Below are 18,416 nucleotides of genomic sequence, written 5' to 3'. Positions count from 1 at the left end.
TAGCCTGTGCCTTTTACACGTCAAAATCTGATTGTGTCGTATGTTTACTGACCGCTACCATATTTTACTGAAATACAAGCAGCTTTATTCATACACATGGTCAACATTACTGCAACTTTTCAAACTTTGCAGGCGCCGACTTATTATGCGCTCGCGCATCGGCTAGTTCCAAACAGCGAACTTTCAGTTTAACCACGTTTTCAAAACCAATATTCTTAATTGCAAAATCAGTGTTGCTTTCCTCTTCTTCATCAAACTTTGTACGTGCGACATCAAAGTTTGTGCAACGATCATGGAGAACACTCAACAAAAATCCCCAACGCATATCTTTCTGGCGCTGCAACTCTTCCTGACTTGTGTATTCCGGGAAAAGTACACCCGGAGCGTTTACCAGACAACGAAACTCTAACGGCAGGTTTTCCGGAATAGTGCCGGTGGCCACTTGCTTTCGCCAGGAAACATGAGCCTTTACAACTGGCGTAAGCTTGATGCGCTTTTCGAAAAGGCCAATAAACCGTTCAGACCAGTATTCAATCCAGCCATCACAAGTAGCCTGGTTTGCAATCGTTACCAGCACTTCATCAGGGGTAACTTTACTTTGGGTCAACTGATGTTGGTACAGGATGTTCTGATGTGTCAGATCTCTGTTCTGTTTTTGAATCTCCGCGATCTTTGCCGCATCTCGCTGCTGATCTTTTTTCAGCGTTATAATTTCCGCTTCCATCTCATCCTTGGTCTTTTCAGGGATTCGCGGAATTCGGTAAGACATTCTACAGAATTACATCAGTTAGAACCATTACATCGATTATCGACACCCTCCTCAGCAAAACCTTTTTACGCACTGCTAATATCAATTTTCTAACATCAAATCCGAATTTGGCGTTATTAATGTACCTAGAAACTGCGTAAAAATGACGAAAATAATATTTGTGCCCTCGATCTCAATGCTACCGCCCAGAATACTGTGGTGGCCTGGAAGGCGGCAGTCAGAATTATTTTGTTCCAGAAAAAAATTTTCAAAAACATTTTCTAGAGCAGAATAATTCGCTGAACATTAATACGTGGTCAGACTGGACTTATAAAAATAGTACATGGTCGATGGTAAAACAAATGATAACGATGAAATTTCTTATCGGATCCACTATCCGACCCGGATTAAATTTACTGGTAGCCTATCGAAAAGTATTGGCCATTAGTAAGCTTGCACCTTATTACTTCACTGCATTTTTTATCGGTACGGATGACGTAATTTTGGTCCCGTGGTTTTTGGTCACGTGTTTTTTTTAAAAATTTGAAAATGCGGTTTTCTTCTCAGTGTACTGGCATTATAAAAACACAAAATGCATGCACTTTGTGTTTTTACATATTGACACTGGTGTACAGTGCGGTTATCCGTGCATGCACGATGTGAAAGGACAAAATAGAATGGATACAAGTTCAAGAACCACTGGAGTACCTGTTGCACTGTTACGTACTTGCAGTACTCGTATGCCAACAGAAGAATCAATACGGTGCCAGTGTGACGAAATACTATAGATACACGATTACACGATCACGCAAAGGAACACACGTTTATTGAAAGGGTTTTACTGGTTTGTGTAATACTGCGCAATGTCAAACATCCACGTCGCTAATTTCAGGAAAGTCAGAAGATCTTCAAAAAAGATAAAATCTACCGACCGAACAGACGCAATCAATTCGGAAAACGTCATGGGGCACTGCGTCACACACCAGAGCATGTATACAATCTTACAATACTGCAGAGTGTATATTAACTATTTTTGTGCGCCCCGATCACCGCGTCAAATGCCAGTTACGCTTGATTTTCAGTAAATTCGATTTTCCCTCGACACTGCTTAAATAAGATTCACTTTGATACAGTAGTCCAATTTTTGACCACATAATGACAACCCTTGATAGACGCTGTCACGCTGCAGAATGAAAACAGTTAAGTCAATAATATCAAATTTTGTGAAATTCGAAAACTTCAAAAAGCGAGTGAAAAGGACAAAACGTCTGCAGTTCTAAACTGTGAGCCTGCAATTCGCTGTGGCTGTGCTATGTGACTACCTTACTTCCCTCACTTCCGGTTCCAAAGCCGGTAACTACCAAACGGGATTCCCATGAGTTGTCAGAACAGACTCACTCAGATATTCCAATGGACTCCCGAGTCCAGACCGTCAAGTTTTCCCGTAAAGCGTAGTTACGGCAGATTGATTCTGATTGTTTTTTGGGGTTTTTCTCAGCCTGATGGACGATGGATGATCGCCAATCAAGCTGGTGTATGCAACACCGCGATCAAATGTGTTGTGCAGAGGTGGACCGAATGATAATTATTTATATCGTATTGTGAGTTGTGACAAAGAACTGAGCTGTTTCTTCCATACTCGTACCGGTAGAGTTAGCGACTTTGGTTATTTTGGTAAAGACACAACCGTTCGCGCTTTGGTAAAGCGCGAACCGAACTATTTCTTTCCGGCGGAACAGAAACCTAAAGAACAGATGCCGCTTTGCTTCTCCAGTGTCTTCCCTGCACTAAAAGTTGTACCGGCAGACCAACTGGACCTACTGGGATCCCCTGCATTGCCAGCGTAAGTTGAACCGATGATCGAAAAAAGAGGGGCGGACTTGAGCTGACGTGCGAAGTTGCGAACGAATCATACCAATCACCAAGCGTTATTTTTGCTCACAAGCTGTCTGGGCGTTCCAAAACTCGTGCACATCTTGTGCACTTCTCTCGCTTGGAAGTCCCCACAAGAGCTCTTCATTGCTGGACCCGTTGTTTCGCGATACAGTGGAGCTGCACGCATCCCTGCCCGTTCGTCTAGGTGGCTTAGACCTTTAGGGATCAGGTGCACCGAAGAGCTAGCACCTCAGCCTACTTGGCTTCGGCTTCATCGCTACAAGTTGGAGCATTTGTAATCAGCAAATTACATACACACTGACGTATAAAATACGCTCGTATAATTAGCGCGCTTGTAGTCGCACTTGGTACACACTACACAGGATACCACCGACGAAGCATACAGCCGGTACTGGTAAATGTTAAAATAAATGTTAAAATGACAACCACAGTACAGAGCGCTGCGGTTAAAGCATGATTAATGTAAGTACTCTGTATGTGCTCTGTAGTCAATGCATTTGCATTTCTGATCGTTAAACCAGAATTCTCGTTTTTTTAACTATGGAAGTCTCTTATATGAATACGCGGATATACCGGAAAAAATGTCCGTTGTGAAATAATCACGGATGACATACTTTGCCAATCGGCAATCTGGAGAAGTTTGTGGCAAAATATTATTATGATTGGTGCCGAATGAAACGTATACCGTGCGCGGGTGACTCGCCATTTTATCGACGAAAATCGTCGACCGTCGCTTCGACTAGCAGGCACGATGTCGACCCGTCACGAAGTTGAGCTGCCGTTTTCCTAAATCGTCTCAGTTTACTTAGGGTTTTCAGGTTTTCTTGGGTTTCTTATTTTTCTTATGTCATCGGAAGTTTCTTAGGTTCTTCGGTTTCTTTGTGTTCTTATGTTGTCTTAATTTTGTTAACTGTCGCCCTGGTGACTGTCGACGAAGATGTTAGTCGACAAAATGTCGGTGAACCTTTTGCGCGTTTTTTAATTCCGTTGTTAGTACGCACAGAATTCTGTTATAAAAAATGCTCTATTCCAAATTACCAGTTAGCTTCGGTATTGTGTATTAAAAGTGATATCTTTATCTAACAGGATTCTTGTGGTTTCTTATGTTTTCTTATGTTTTTGTGACTCTTTTGTTAAACTTAAACAAGCTACGAGTATTTGTCTCCACGGCGAAATGTCTCCGCGTCGAAACGGCCCTGCGCCGAAATGTCTCGCGGCCAAGAGTCCAGTAGGCATAATGTCCGACGGCGAGTGGTCGCAAAACGAAATGGCCTCGCATCAAATTATCTTCGTCGGAATGTCCTGCGACTAGTTGTCCGCGGGCCACGGCGAAATGTCGCGGTGCCCTTAATACTCAGTCGGGACGCGTGTCTAACAATTTTTGAGCATGCATAATCAGTATTCAGAAATAATTAATTTTCATATAATTACAAATATATACAATATTTATATATATAGATACTTTAGCTGTACCAGATCTACTTACTGGCACAGCAAGTGCCATTAATTATTATTGCTGTACAAGAACGTCGTTCTGCGTTTTCGTTCGAACTTTATTCGAAGCACGGTGAGCCCCACCGGCTGTCAATTAAATATAAACGAAAATACAGAACTACGTTTAAACGTTGTACTCTGTACATGCATTCGCAACGTTTAAAGTTCACCATGCCAGCTGCTAAAGCACAGGAAATATCGTACGGTCACGACGGTGCAAGCTTATTTTTGTAAGACACAGTTTGCGAGCGGTTACTATGTGAATCGAATCAGCCAACGGGGGTGGTTAACGGCGCTGGCTGGCAGCAGGCCAGCAGATGCGAGAAAATTGGGAGAGCTAGTTTGATCGTGCAGCGTGTTACTGTTCACGACTGACTGTCCCTGGGCACGCTGCGTGCTTGCTGTGAAATGCGCATGCTGCAGTAAGTGCGAACAGCCCCGAGACATATCACATGGTGCATATAGGTAATATTAATCGTAACTTACTTATTGAACTGCATAGAAGAGAATCCTCCGTGTCGCTGTACACCTTCCCAAAAGTTCCCTGTACACACTGTTCTAGCCATCAAGTCGGATGACTGGGACAGAACAGACGAACGTGTACTTATCATGCGGCACTGAATTCCTCTTCTACACCAATATTATACATGCTCATATTTCTACACATACAGTACACTGTAAACACACAATTTAGTGACAGTTTGTTCTGTATGTTTTGAGCTTTTTTGCATCAAGATTCGTACGACAATTAAGAAAATAAAATTATAATTGGATCAATTCATACGAGTAATGGTTTTACGCATGGGTTTGTCTGCTATTTGTCAGCATCGACTTATTCTACGCTAGCTTGGCTGGATTAACTGAAGTTCCTACGCTGCAAGCTATTGTAAGTACGAAGAAAATGTTGGGAATGTAATTATGTATGGAATCTTCGTGTATTATTTGTACAGAGAAAGACTGAAAATTGTTCATTTCTTTCCGGGCTATTTTCTGCATCATAAAAAAATGGCAAATGGCATTGAATATTTACTCAGCATCCACACGGTTGCTGCGCACAGACAACTAACGCTGTAAATCTTCTTTAAGCTTTCGAAGGTCCCAGGAGTTTTGCAAAATACGTATTCAGCATATGCATTATATTATGCACAATAACCTTTTTAGTCTTAAACATTGGGATATGGCAGAAAACCTACATTTCATGAGTTCCTTAGGTCTGAATCTTATCCGATTGAAATTCCCATATATTTTATAACGGGAGTTCTCCGTAATATAATAAGTAACGGAAGTATAAATATCAATAGATTCATATATTCTTACGTCCTTATTTTTTGGAAATTATCTCCTAAATCAAAATGGATTTTTTCAATAAGTTGATAATTTTATAAAATAGAGCATCGCGCAGACGTTCCTACCTTTATCTTTAAAAAATCTGCATCGCGCAGACGTTCCTACCTTTATCTTTAAAAAATCTTAAGTTTTGGAGAAGGTCTAAAAAAATTTTTAGAAGCTGTAGTACTTAAAGGTTGTTAGTACTTAAAGGTTGTTATTTTTGGAATTTATCTCCTAATTCGAGATTCCATTTGTGAAGCTTTTGATTATTTTATAAAATCCAGCATCTTCTAAAGCTTCCTACCTGTAGCTTGGAAAAAAATTTTGGTTTTGGGAACGTTTTCAAAACCCTTTCAAACTTTCAGTGCTCAGCGTTTAAAGTTCTTAGAAATTTCCAGTAAATTCTAGAAACGTCTCGAATGAGCAAATACAAGTTTCGCAACTTAGCAACCTAAACTATAGTTATTTAAAATTGTCAATTCCATCAAACTTATAATTATTTTGTAATTCTTGAAACCTTTAAGATGTTTTTAAATCTCTTTGAATATGAGGAGGACCTACCTTGGCCCGATCAAAGGCATGCGCACGACCATAAACCGATCACTGTTTCAAAGTGTGTGCAGCACGGCTAACCGCCCCGCGACGGCAGCTTTCAAGCATCAGCACGTAAATAGTTTTTTATAGAAGAAATCCAGTTTATAGCATTCGTTTCTTAAGTGTCTCTAAGAATTTAGATAATTTTTCAAAATATGGGAAAAAAGTAGGCAATTTTTATTTCTACCAGGAGAACCAAGTTAGTGACAACCTTTTGGATTTTCGTAAATATAACTTGAGATACTTTCTTGGAACCGTTAGCTGAAATCCTATGCTATGTCTACGAGAGATTCCACCACGCGTAACTTTCTTGGTTTGAAATGAAAGGGATATCTGTATAAAAGTTCTATTTTCTTTAAATTTTAAAATATTGTTTGGAAAAGTTTTAAAAAAGTAAAAAACAATTGAGCGATCAACTGCTGTGCTATTTTAAGTGCGGACTTTAGTGCGCTGCCACCGCTGGGTGGCTAGCCGTGTTACACACCCACGGGGCCCAGCATGTAAATACCCGGGCACAGTGATCGGTTAATGGTCGCGCGTATGCCTTTGATCGGGCCAAGGTAGCTCCTCCTCGTACCTCAAAATAACTATAAATTTTTCGAAAGTCGGCTCCAGAGCTTTTCCATGTCAAGAATTTCTAAATATTTCTAAATATTTCGACTCGGCCCCGCGCAGCGGGGCCGTTACCTCTAATTTTTTGAGACTCCAAAGTGGAAAATATCTAAAAATTTAAAATATCTAAAAATCTGTGTACCTCAATATTTCACGGTCTAAATTGTTCAATTTATATGTAATTTCTAAATATCTAAAAGCCAGTCCGCAGCCCGTTTACCGTATTCACTCAAATAGCGGCTCTGTGATACTGGTGGTAGCTTGGGTATTCACTAACCTCAAAATCTAATAATTAATATGTGTTTATTTTATTTTTATAAATAGTGAAGAGCTTGACTGAATGGCTGAAAATTCTTACAATTAGTAGCTAAAGATGCAGCCTGCCAGGTCACCTTGGGCAACCGTTAATTGTTTCTCACAAGTTTCCGTTAATTCTCGCTAAAATGTCGGCTGAATGGTTTTTGTGGACATTGTGTAAATGATCCCACTGCATTCATTTAATCACCGTTTAAATATTATCGGTAGTACAAAAAAATTCAAGTTTTCAGTTCGTTAGATCGGCAATATAAAGTTACATTAAAAACGTGAAAAAGAACCGTGATAAATGCAAACAAAAAGAAAAACTGCGGAGGCTTTCACAGTTTTTGTAATACTGGTCGAATTTAACCGGAAAGCTTGAAAACTGTCCGCATTTCTACATGTTAAAGTATTTTCGTAGCTGGCCTTGCTGGGGTTTCATATTTGAAATATTTCTCAAAATCATTTTTATTGCTGTACAAAGTATATTTTGTATTTTTCATTTTCAATACCTCGAACACAACTGGTCGCGCGCTAGCGCGACCGATACTTGTATAATATAACTTTATAAGTCAGTATGGTAAGTATTATAACGGAACTGGATATCACGTTTTGCAGATTGAACCTGACAAGTTTAATTTCGATTTTTAACTTTTAAGGGATTTGGTCCGGTACATAGCACCAAATCTGTATACATCCACGGCAACTTTCGCTGTCGCGCACTCCCAAACACTTTTTTCATTGCATTATGATATTTTGTAGCCAAAGGATTCGTATACATAGGTGAAAAAACCGTTTGTGCGCGCAACATCTGGTTCGGGAGATATTAGTGAAATAAAATTCCAAAAGTTTAAACGCGCGGCGGTGTACCAAAAGTCTCATTATGAACCGATGCTCTTCAAATTTTGCACGAAAACGCACATTATCATGAAGATCATTCAAATTTTAAAATGAATTTCAAACTTTTTGAAATTCATTTTAAAATGGAAGAAAAAAATGGCAGAAAGCTGGTTCGGTACCAAAATGATCTTCATGATAATGTGCGTTTTCGTGCAAAATTTGAAGAGCATCGGTTCATAATGAGACTTTTGGTACACCGCCGCGCGTTTAAACTTTTGGAATTTTATTTCACTAATATCTCCCGAACCAGATGTTGCGCGCACAAACGGTTTTTTCGCCTATGTATACGAATCCTTTGGCTACAAAATATCATAATGCAATGCAAAAAAGTGTTTGGGGGTGCGCGTCAGCGAAAGTTGCCGTGGATGTACCCGAATTTGGTACCATGTACCGGGCCAAATCCCTTAAGGCATAATTTGCATTCCTGGGTTTTTAGTTTTCCGTGCAATAATGCACAAATAATGTAGAAAATTGATAGATGTACATAGGCCATAGCTCAACAGTGACAAGATTACGATTTAGAATAATTTAGATGCAGCATGGATCAATTAGTTAACGACTTCAGCTGTACTCAGTATTTTTTTACTTTTTCGATCAAACTGACTTTCTGAATTCGTTACTTGAGTTCTTAGATCGAATATGGAAATGAAAATTTATTTACATTTAAAGCGCGTTTTTGATTATTTCGGAAGGTGTTTTTTTAAAATTATTTGTAAATCCAGCATTGGGTACTGGGTAGTGGGTACTTTGCTTTAATCGGCAACACTCAGTTCGCGTTCTAATAAGCCAGTGCAGCTAACACATTATTAAAACTGATCGAAATTTAAACAATTAAAATTAATCACCATGGTTACTACGAACTACTGCTGTATGAAAATTATTGCATAGTGATATCGTTCGCTCTCAGTTGCTAAACCAACTACCTATCTGTCAGTTTTTTCCAGTTGTCTGAATTTCTACGAGTAGTGTCAGTAGTCAGTCTTCCGATGTTACTGCATATGTTAAAAATTTAATATAAACGCATCTTTAAAGTATTTTGCGAACTACTGTACATTGCCCTGAGATCTGTATTCGAGTGAAAAGCTGTGAATGCGCAACCTTTAGTTTATCGAAATTTTTAGTGTTGCCGTTTTACTGCCGACGAAGCGCACAGATTCGCCGCTCGCTAGCTTGCAGGCTGTAGCGATTTGTTCTCGTTGCCCTGAATACCCTGCGTAAAGGTCTCTCTGAGCACATGAATTACCTTCACTGACGATAATTTCAAACAAGCGTATTCCAGTGCTTCCGGAGCGTGAAGCATTTGCAAGTGCCAGGTGCGGCGGTGGCCGTGTGATTTGGCTGCCGTACCGAAAGTTGTCATGAAAGAGAAGCCCTTTTCACTTTTAGTATGGCATTTTGGTTGAGCAGCCGTGTTGTCCAGGCAAAAAGACCTTTTTATGGTTATTTTTAATGTTACTTGATGTTCCTTTTTATAACAAACAAAACTTTGTCGGCAATAGAGCCCTAGCAGTGTATGCTACGTTTGACCTTTATCAAGTTAAATTACAGTTGCATCAACTTAAATTTATCCAAAAAATTTCACGGCTGAAAATAAAATAAAGAGAAGCTGACATCAGCGCTGATGCGATAAATCGTCGTGAAACATCAGTAAGAATACGAATTTCGATGTCCAAATCGGTCGGACAGCGGACAGGATTTGAATTGTATTGTTTTGATTCTGGAATATTGTTTATCGGACGTATCGGCAAAATCTTCAGCGTAACAAAATCTTGTACCCGCTAACCAGTAAAAAAAATAAACTGCAACGGACATGACAACTTTTGTAAACATCCATTTTCTTATAACATATAACGTGCAAATTGCACGATCGATGTTGTGGGTTGCATATGTGCCCGCAAACTGCATGTACCCTGCACGTAAAAGTTTACGTACAAGTATTTTACGGGCACTTTGCTTTAGTATAATTAATTTTACAATACGCACATTTATATAAGTGTAAATTTTGCGGTAAAATTTATGCTTCCTAAAATGAGCATATGTGAATTATAATTGCAATAAAGCGAAGTTCCGGTTACATATATATGTGCGGTTCAGCCTAATCGGATTAAGTGCTTGTTGGAACTTGACACATTTTTTTCTTTAGGCCCATCAGTAATGGACTGTACACCGTTAATAATGCCGCGGTTTCAGCCGCTCTTGGCGGATGTCAACCAGATCAGCTACCAGAACACGGTGGCGGTCCACAATGTTGACGACAGTTGGTGGCTAGGGTACATCCAGGACATGAACGGCGATCAGGCCTTCATCCACTTTGACGCCAAAAAGGTCACGGCCCGTTGGGTGCACATGGGGCGCGTCTGGGCGCTTCCGTTCTATATAAACACCGGCTCAGTTCCGGAGCCGAAGAATTTCATCGTTTATGCGGCACTGCGTGACGAAGACGACGGACCGTTTCGCTTCCGGCCGGTCACGAAGCTGGGCTGCCTAAGTGGATGCGAGAAGTGTGAGGTGTTCTATATCAAAACCGACAGAGCCAGCAGCATCGGTCAACCAGACAGCCCTGGTTGTGAGATGGCTGATAACTGTCAAATTACCGTACGGCTGCCGCCCGATGGTTCCCCTTTACTGCATCACTCGGGCAAGGGTCTGCAGTGCACCAAGTACCTGGTGCCGTTTTCCCTTTCCCGAGCTCAGACGCTTCTCAGTGACGCCTCTGACAAATTTCGTCTCGTCAGGCATTTTCGGCGTGCATTTAAACGGATTTGGAGATCCCAGCTGTACCGGCACTACCTGTTGGACTGTTGTCGCTTTCACTTGCGAACTGAACGGGATGCCTGTATCTTTGTTGTCATGACCCCCGAGATGGACGCGCAGATGGCACAGACTACGGGGGAAATGATAACCCAAGTCCTGAAGGAACACCTAGCCAGCCGGGTCCACCTGCCAGCGATTGGTCAAAAGGGACGTATAGTTCAGCGCAGCCTACACGAAACAGGTAACACTGTCGCTGCTCGTTGGTAAGAACCCCATTTGACAGCGAACCCATGGTCAGATGCAGTTCAGTTCGGAGCGTATTAGAGCCACAGCCGATAGCGTCAAACACTCCGTTGGCAATGTCGAGATAGATAGGAAAGAATGACTGTCTGAATTTTACTATTTTGTTACACATACTTAGAAGTTCAATACCTCAAAGGCTCACACCACTGTAAGCGAGCAGCACATACTGTTTAGACCATGGTCAATAGTGTATGGAGTGGTTTGTGTTATCCTGATTATTGCACCGTCTTGTCGGATGTAGATGCAAAGGACACATGTTGCCACGTTAAACCTACTAGGTTTCCCTTCCTCGTGTTACAGTTACCACATCCCGGTGGGGTAGTGCTAGTGTTGCTTAATTACTTAGTAAAAGTAAATAGTAAACCTTACTCAGTAAGCCGTTTTTGTCTCTTACTAATTAAGTAAAAAGTAAGTAAGCAGCAAAACGGAAAAGTAAAAGTAAAGTAAAAGTTAGAGCAGCCGAGGCTTGAGGAGTAAATAGTAAGTAAAAGTAAGAGGCGCGAAACGGGAATAGTTTAATTAGTAGATCAGTCTTTTTACTAAGCGTCCGCAACAGATAAAAGTGACGGGCATCAACAGAATGCTGCTGAACATGCTTTTTTCCATAGCATTTACGTTTGGCAGTACAGGTTTTCTTCTGAATCGCTAAAATTTCGCTGCACCGCAGACGCTTTCAACCGCTTAGGTGGGCGAATTACGTGACTGCCAGGCATATTAGCTAGTGCCGCTTCACTGCAATACTTACCTTGGCACCGGATACGGTGTAATGACTTTGCTAATTTTTGTCGATAAATAAGTACTGTAATTTTACACAGAACCGAATCGCTTCATTGAAACAAATTTCTGAGCACAAATTAAAATTAATCGGTGTGCACACTGACACAGAGTACAAGGATGAAGGAGTTATGTTTGTTTTAGATACGTAATATGTTTAGAAACGAATAGCAAAACTGGACTTTTGTCGCGTACTGCGATTTATCGCAAAACACGAATAGTAAATACTATTTTACTAGTGATTACTAAGTAGTAAAAGTAAGTAAGGTTACGATAAAAAAAGTAAAAAGTAAGTAAAAGTAAAGAAGAACGATTATGAAAAGTAAATAGTAAAAGCAACGGCCAGATGAAAAGTAAAAAGTAAGAAAGGTGTTGGGGCAATAGTAAATACAACACTGGCCGTAGTGCGTTTGAGTTTTGCGAATGTCTTTGGTCAAAAAATTCCGAAGTGTCGCTGTTCCGGTGTTTACCTGATCAAGAAATGGTCTGATACTCAGCGTTTTCACAGCATACCATGCATGAGCTGGCCGCCGCAGAGTGCTGCCATCTACCAACGTCGCTAGGTCGGCAGTAGCTACGCTTCAACGGTGCCCGGAATCGGCATAAGTTTGGTAGTACTTTAATATTAGTTAAGAATAATGTCCACCCGAGAAGTCGCCCTGGCTTCTTTTGTAGTGCTGTACGTTGTTCGACGTGATTTTAGCTGTACATTGGTTACTCTGTCATGAAATTCTTTCCTTAGATGCGGAACCCGACACGTGCTCCGCAGCTAGTCATCTGTGCCATTTGCCGCCGTGGCTCTTCAGCCAGATATTTCTCTACATGGACCTGCATTCACAAATGCGGGCGAAGCGGTTAGATCACACACGCTGCTAACTGTCTTCTTGTGTGAATGTGTCTGTTTTCTAATGGTATGTCTACTTCGACAGGGTGTGTGCGTTGTGGCGGCTACTGCTAAGTAGTCCCAGTCTAACTAAGCACATCAGCATCTCGTTAGGAAGCTGTGCCGGAATTCAGTGCGACAACAACAACTGTTTCCGCCTGTTATCGCTCTTGAGCCGCACCATCACCACCACCACCGAAAGCCTTACCGCACTGGAAGCTTCTCGTCTACACAATACGTTCTTTTTATCGGAAGTGCTGTTTGCCATGAAGATTACGTTGCCGTTAATTGTTTTCAAAGACTATGAGATCATGGGTCTCGGCACAGTGGGCTGGACGAGAGAGGAAGAGTTTCAGCATCCTGCAGTTGTAATGGTGAGATATCATAAAGAGAACTGCAAGTTCATCCTGCTCCTCAACTGGTCATCGGACCATCTTTTTGGTGGAGCAGTGTACTTCGTATTTAAAGAAGACTCTTACAATGCCGAAAGAACGTTCTTACCAGCGCACGAGCAGGCCTTCATGCAGGATCTTACGGAGGAGTCGGCGTATGAACTGCCCATCGACCAACTGCGCATCACCATTCCGCGGTTGCTGCTGCGCTGCGACGACGACAAAATGCACATAGCCAGCCGCTTCATGTACGCTTTGAACGACAACTTTCCAGCGGTCACGGAAGAAATGCTAGCAAAGGTCACGGCGGTGTATGCTCGCTGGGTGCGCACCTTGGACTATCCCGGGGACTGGCAGCCCATTCGCAGTTATCTCTTAATGTAAGTTTATGTTTATAAATCTCAGTTTATCAACATCAAGTGATTAGTGAATCCGTTGTATTTGTTTTGTCTTCGACCAATGTTAGTAATTTGCTCACTGCCGCTAATACAATAGGCCTTGTTCCGTACGCACATGAGAATCAGCGTCTGTACCGCTAAATGGCAGTGTTGTGAACCATAATTGAAAGTGCGTAGTGCAATTATCAGAATTAGTCACGGCTCTGCAATCAGCAGATCCACAATGCTCGGCCCTGGCGCGTAGGCGCTGCTGCACTGGGCACAAAAAGTTTACAATTTGACATGAAAATGACAGCACCAAGCCACCACCAGCCAACTTTATAATACAGTACGAGTAATTCATTTTTCCTTGTAATTAATTCTTGGTATAGCCACCGACGTACTGCTTAACGTCATCACCTTATTTAGAGAGCGAAGAAAACTAAAAAAACTACGACAGTTTAGCAAAACGATGGCGCGACATCGTGACGGTGCGACGTCGTGTTTGCTCGACGGCCTGTCGGTCAACGAACTTTCGACGGCGAAATATGGCGGGTCACGGGCCCTGTTCCTTACTATGGGCCCTGTTCCTTACTATGACACTGCGCTCGGAAAGCGAAGTCAAGCTCGGAAAGCGAAGAAAAACCGGCACACGGGCGCCGAGAGTTACTTACGCACGGGAATTCAATTTTATAACTGCTGGTGATGCCTTAAATTTCGCAGCAATGACAACTGTTAATGAAAAAACGGAAGTTAAGGAAATAATTTTGATGTGAAAAAAATTACAGACTAAAAGGTCGTGCACGCAGATAAAGGCAGTGCCGAATGGCAGTGCACGGAGTCAAAGGTGGTGCTTGAAACAATGAAAACATAATGTACCGAATGAAAGGTAGTAAAAACTACCCAAAATTTAGAACGGAATGAAAGGTAGTGTACGGAGTAGAAGTTAGTGAAAGGTAGTGTAACCCAATTATTTTCGCTGGAGCCTTGGCTGCCCATTAGTTAATTCGTGTGCGGCCATTTTCCGTTGAGATACATTTATATATCGCGTGCTATGGCCCTGGGTGTAACTGCAATATTGTGCGCAGGTTCAGTCCTTTTGAACCCGACGGTCGACCGAAAACTTGGGCCAAGGTCGACATGCGACTGGTGGATGTCAGAATATTAAGCAGGATGGCCATTTACGGAATCGACGCACTATTCCGTATATGACAGTGTTCACTGTGGGGAACTCTCGCCTTCTACGGGATAGACATCTTTATGCGTACATACGGAGTGTAAGTGATCAGGAATACGGTGTAGAAAGAAAAAATACCGTTAGGTTTACTGATTAATTAGAATCTGCTAGCCTGCCGGTTTTCTCTTGTTTGTCCGCTTCCCGGCGTTCCCGCTTTTTCATAGTTAACTGCTGTCTTTGTATATAGTTTTTTTGCTTTGACGTATCAAGGCTAACGTTTAATTGGCTGGAGCCCTGAAAAACTGCCAGCGTCAGTAGGCCAAATCAACAGTTAAGGTCACATGAAAAATCGGTCCCACTTCGCGCGAGTGGCAACAAGAACCAGTTCTGGGAAATCTTGGGAAATCTCTAAGCTGAAACGTTGAATGCGCTTATTGCCTTACTTTATCATCGGTCCACTGGTTGTTGACGTTGTAAAGGAAGAACAGAATCCTAATTCCCGTACATTTCGTCGACATCGCATGGTAAGAATTCCCTCGGAATTAGTTTTAATGCAGCCTTGCTTGAGTCTTTTTTTGCTTTACTTTTTCCCCTTGCCTAGAGTCTTGTTTTACTTGTTTCACATGATAACCACCTGTTGCAAGTAACCGGTCAATGTAGACCTATGTATATCGTATTTTTAGGTGTTACCGTTACGAGCTGTTTCGACAGTCGCCCAGGATGGCATGCGCGGTTGAAACTGCCATTGACTGCAAATTTTTTTTGCAAGACGAATTTTTCCCGATTAACACGAGATGAGACTGTATTTTTTCGGTATTTGAAATTTTTTTAAAAATTAATTTAAATTCATTAGATTTTTCATTTCGGTAAAGTTTTGGTTTCAGCTGTTAACGATTATAATTCACAATAATTATTGATACAATGGTAATTTATTCTTTCGAATTTCGATGAAAATTGTAGTAGGCTTTTGACGTACAGGGTGCCGCGCCAAGTTTGGGCAGTAGCGTAAATCAAATTTTAAAATATTTCTGTACTTCGGTTTATTTTTCGTTTTGCACATTTCTTGTGTAACTTTTCATTTCGGATCAGAATATATTAAAAGCTAAAATGTTAAAAGTGGCAATAATTTGCCATTCGGCTAAAACCTGGATGGGGTAGTAGTCACTTTTATACAGCTTATAACTGGCCTTCCAGAAAATCTTCCATCCATGGACAGTTTTATAAACTGTTGAGTGGCCTGAGACTGAGAGGTATGTGGTATGGGTCAGCGAAAACTTTTGCGTGCTTGATATTCGAGGTGACCCCCAAAAAATGTGCAGCTCCCATAGACTTGTATGTTAAATAGTGCTCCCGGAAGAATGCGGTTGCCTAGCGCGCAGAGCTAAGCGACTTCGAGATAATGTTTTCGATGAATGAAACATGCATTAAAGTCGAGGGGTTTTGTGTTTTTTCTGGTATCTACTAAGCAGGCGGTAAGATAGAGCTGGCGGCAAACTCAAAGAAAAAGCCGACAAAGCGAGGGTCAAAAAAGTTTTCCTTGGTGCTAAAAGGTTTTGTAACGAGATGTGGGGGGCTTTTTGTCTAAAAATGACAATCGACAGTTGTCTCCCAATGCTTACCGAGCAATATTTTACTTATCATGGGCACATCCGACCTTCCGCGATTGCTGCGCAAGCTTGCAAAGGGCACCATCCTTCATTTTGTCAGTGCCTCCAGTAATATTGCAAAGGTCGCGTAGCCTTTATTGAAATAAAGCGGTGTCAGACGTATTTAGCAAGAGCTTTGCTTTGAATGGCAAACAGCCCAGCATAATTAGTTTTGAGATTTAGGATTAGTGGAATTTCTTGACAAAATCAGAGTGGGTGGAAGGAAAGAATGGTTGACGGGTCTAACCGCATTTTTAACCTGGTCTGCTTTAATTTAAGTCTTGCTCTAATGCAATCCACGCCCTCAGCGTCGTTACTCGTAGTGAAAAAGATGCTGCAGACACACGGTGACTATAAAATAATCGAATAAGTAGTAAATTACTGGTGGGTGACCTATAGCGATTTTTAAGAAAAACTGCCCAAACTTGGCGCGGCACCCCTGTAGAAGCATTTGTACTCGTATATTCCTGTCGTGTTGTTTTTAATTTAAGTGATTACTATATACAAGTTGTTACATAATTTAACTTTCTCCTTTTTTCTTTATTCGGAATTTTATATTGAATGGCTTCGAAACTGTGCGTATGTCCAGTGCGCAAATGTCCAGTGCGCGTATGTCCAGTGCGTATGTCCTTTGGACTACTTGCGCAATACCGAAAGAAGCATTTAAGGCTCAATAACATTCTCAAAAGCTGCAATAAATTTAGGTTTTTGGCCAAATTAACATTAACGGCAGTTTACCACAATAATTCGTTGCATCTTATTTTTCTAGATTTTGATTCCCCCTTTCTATTTGACTCGGACCCGAACATCTCGATAGGTTTTCCCATGGATGTGGACGGCAGCGTTGCCGATGACAAACAGAACGGTAAATGCGACAAAAATATTGAAAAAATTTTGACTTTTTTCTCTTGACTGATTGGAGAATTCCTAAATAATTTGGCTTTTCGATAAACGTGTTTTATTACAGTTATTTTTGTCGATAAATTTTTGTCGGGCTGTAGCCATAATATTCATTTATCGAAATAAAAATAGACTATGCTACTCTGTGTGCTAATGAAATCGAATCGCTATAATTGTTTGTGTACGCGATCGTAGTGTAATGGCACAATATTGTGCATTGTTGGACCGCACGTTGAGAATGGTTTGATTTTTGTTGATCAGCAAGATTGTTATTTGTTTTTTTTTGTAAGCATTTGCTTGTTTTATATCAGAAAACCCAAATACATTTGAATGCCAAAAACAGTGTATCATAACAACAAAATTTCATATAACGCTTTTTGTTATGCTGTTATAGAAAACGTCGCGGGTCCATCTGGCGTTCAAGTTCCTAAACCAGCACGCGGTGTAATCCAGATCCAAGTTTGTATGTGGATTCATGGTTTAATAATTTTACATATGAGGCTGAAATTCAAACGCTTTTGAGCCGTTTTCTGAGATGAAGTCAACTTCATAAAAATATCTGCTTTCTCAATATTTGTCCTAAATAAATTTGCGGTGGTAAGTAATTAAAATAGCATTTTAATTTCTCGTTCATTCTCACATTTTTGTGTGTCCTTTGTCAGACCTTAATTTTATTAGGTGGCTTTTCTCGCTTAAGTTGTTTTACTCAAATTTTATTTTTTAAAACATTTATCATTTCAGATCATTTCAAACAGCCGCGGTAGTTAGTTCGATTTTAAAGTGATTTTGATTTGCAGCTAACCGCAGTGGCGGACAGTTTGACGAACTGAACGCAGCCGCCGACAGTAAAGATGTTCATGCAGCCCTGGAAGCGTCCGGCGGATATCAGCAGTTGAAAGATTTTTACTTCCTATCCATTGCTCACCATTACGAAGCGCGAGGAAAACTGGTCATCCAAATGGTAGTGGAAGGGGACCCTGGCACATTGATTAGTATCTGCGAGTAAGTGTTACCTTTGTAACAGATAACGCTGTGTGTAATCGTGTTTCCGCATTGTGTTGTCTGCATGCCAGATCCACTTGATCTGCGTACCAGCTTGTCTTTCCGTTATGGGATTTATTAATTAATATTTTGGGATTTTTCCTGAGGTGAATAACTGATACTGCAATCACGCACGCCACTCACCATCTGGGAAGCGGAGAGGCGCTCTTGCCGATCGGAAAACGTTATTGATTTTACTAGTTCGATGGCTGTCTGTTTAAACAAATGATTTACTAGTGTCCAGAAGGCTGCGTTTTATTGTTTAACGGTCGACTGTTAATGTGGCGTTTAGTATTTTA

At 41.1% G+C, this 18,416-nt stretch overlaps 1 protein-coding gene across 6 annotated transcripts; it reads left to right on the top strand.

Moving 5' to 3' along the window:
• Positions 1–4,607: 4,607 nt before the first annotated feature.
• On the top strand, positions 4,608–18,144 carry LOC129596852 (uncharacterized). 6 transcript variants are annotated; one of them, XM_055494230.1, is made up of 9 exons: positions 4,608–5,024; positions 10,014–10,865; positions 12,444–12,555; positions 12,631–13,356; positions 14,442–14,630; positions 14,801–15,054; positions 16,946–17,041; positions 17,471–17,539; positions 17,874–18,144. In XM_055494230.1, the coding sequence occupies exons 2-5, from the start codon at positions 10,025–10,027 to the stop codon at positions 14,563–14,565; spliced, it is 1,803 nt and encodes a 600-aa protein (XP_055350205.1). In that variant the 5' UTR covers positions 4,608–5,024; positions 10,014–10,024; the 3' UTR covers positions 14,566–14,630; positions 14,801–15,054; positions 16,946–17,041; positions 17,471–17,539; positions 17,874–18,144. The 6 variants fall into 6 exon arrangements, with proteins under 6 accessions (XP_055350205.1, XP_055350206.1, XP_055350207.1 ...); XM_055494231.1 differs by having other exon boundaries at positions 14,778–15,054; XM_055494232.1 differs by lacking the exon at positions 14,801–15,054.
• Positions 18,145–18,416: the final 272 nt, after the last annotated feature.

The sequence above is a fragment of the Paramacrobiotus metropolitanus genome, unplaced genomic scaffold (assembly GCF_019649055.1).
Source record: "Paramacrobiotus metropolitanus isolate TYO unplaced genomic scaffold, Prichtersi_v1.0 Parri_scaffold0000096, whole genome shotgun sequence".
In the NCBI taxonomy this organism is placed as follows: Eukaryota; Metazoa; Tardigrada; class Eutardigrada; order Parachela; family Macrobiotidae; genus Paramacrobiotus; species Paramacrobiotus metropolitanus.
This window is presented reverse-complemented; position numbering and strand designations above follow the sequence as displayed.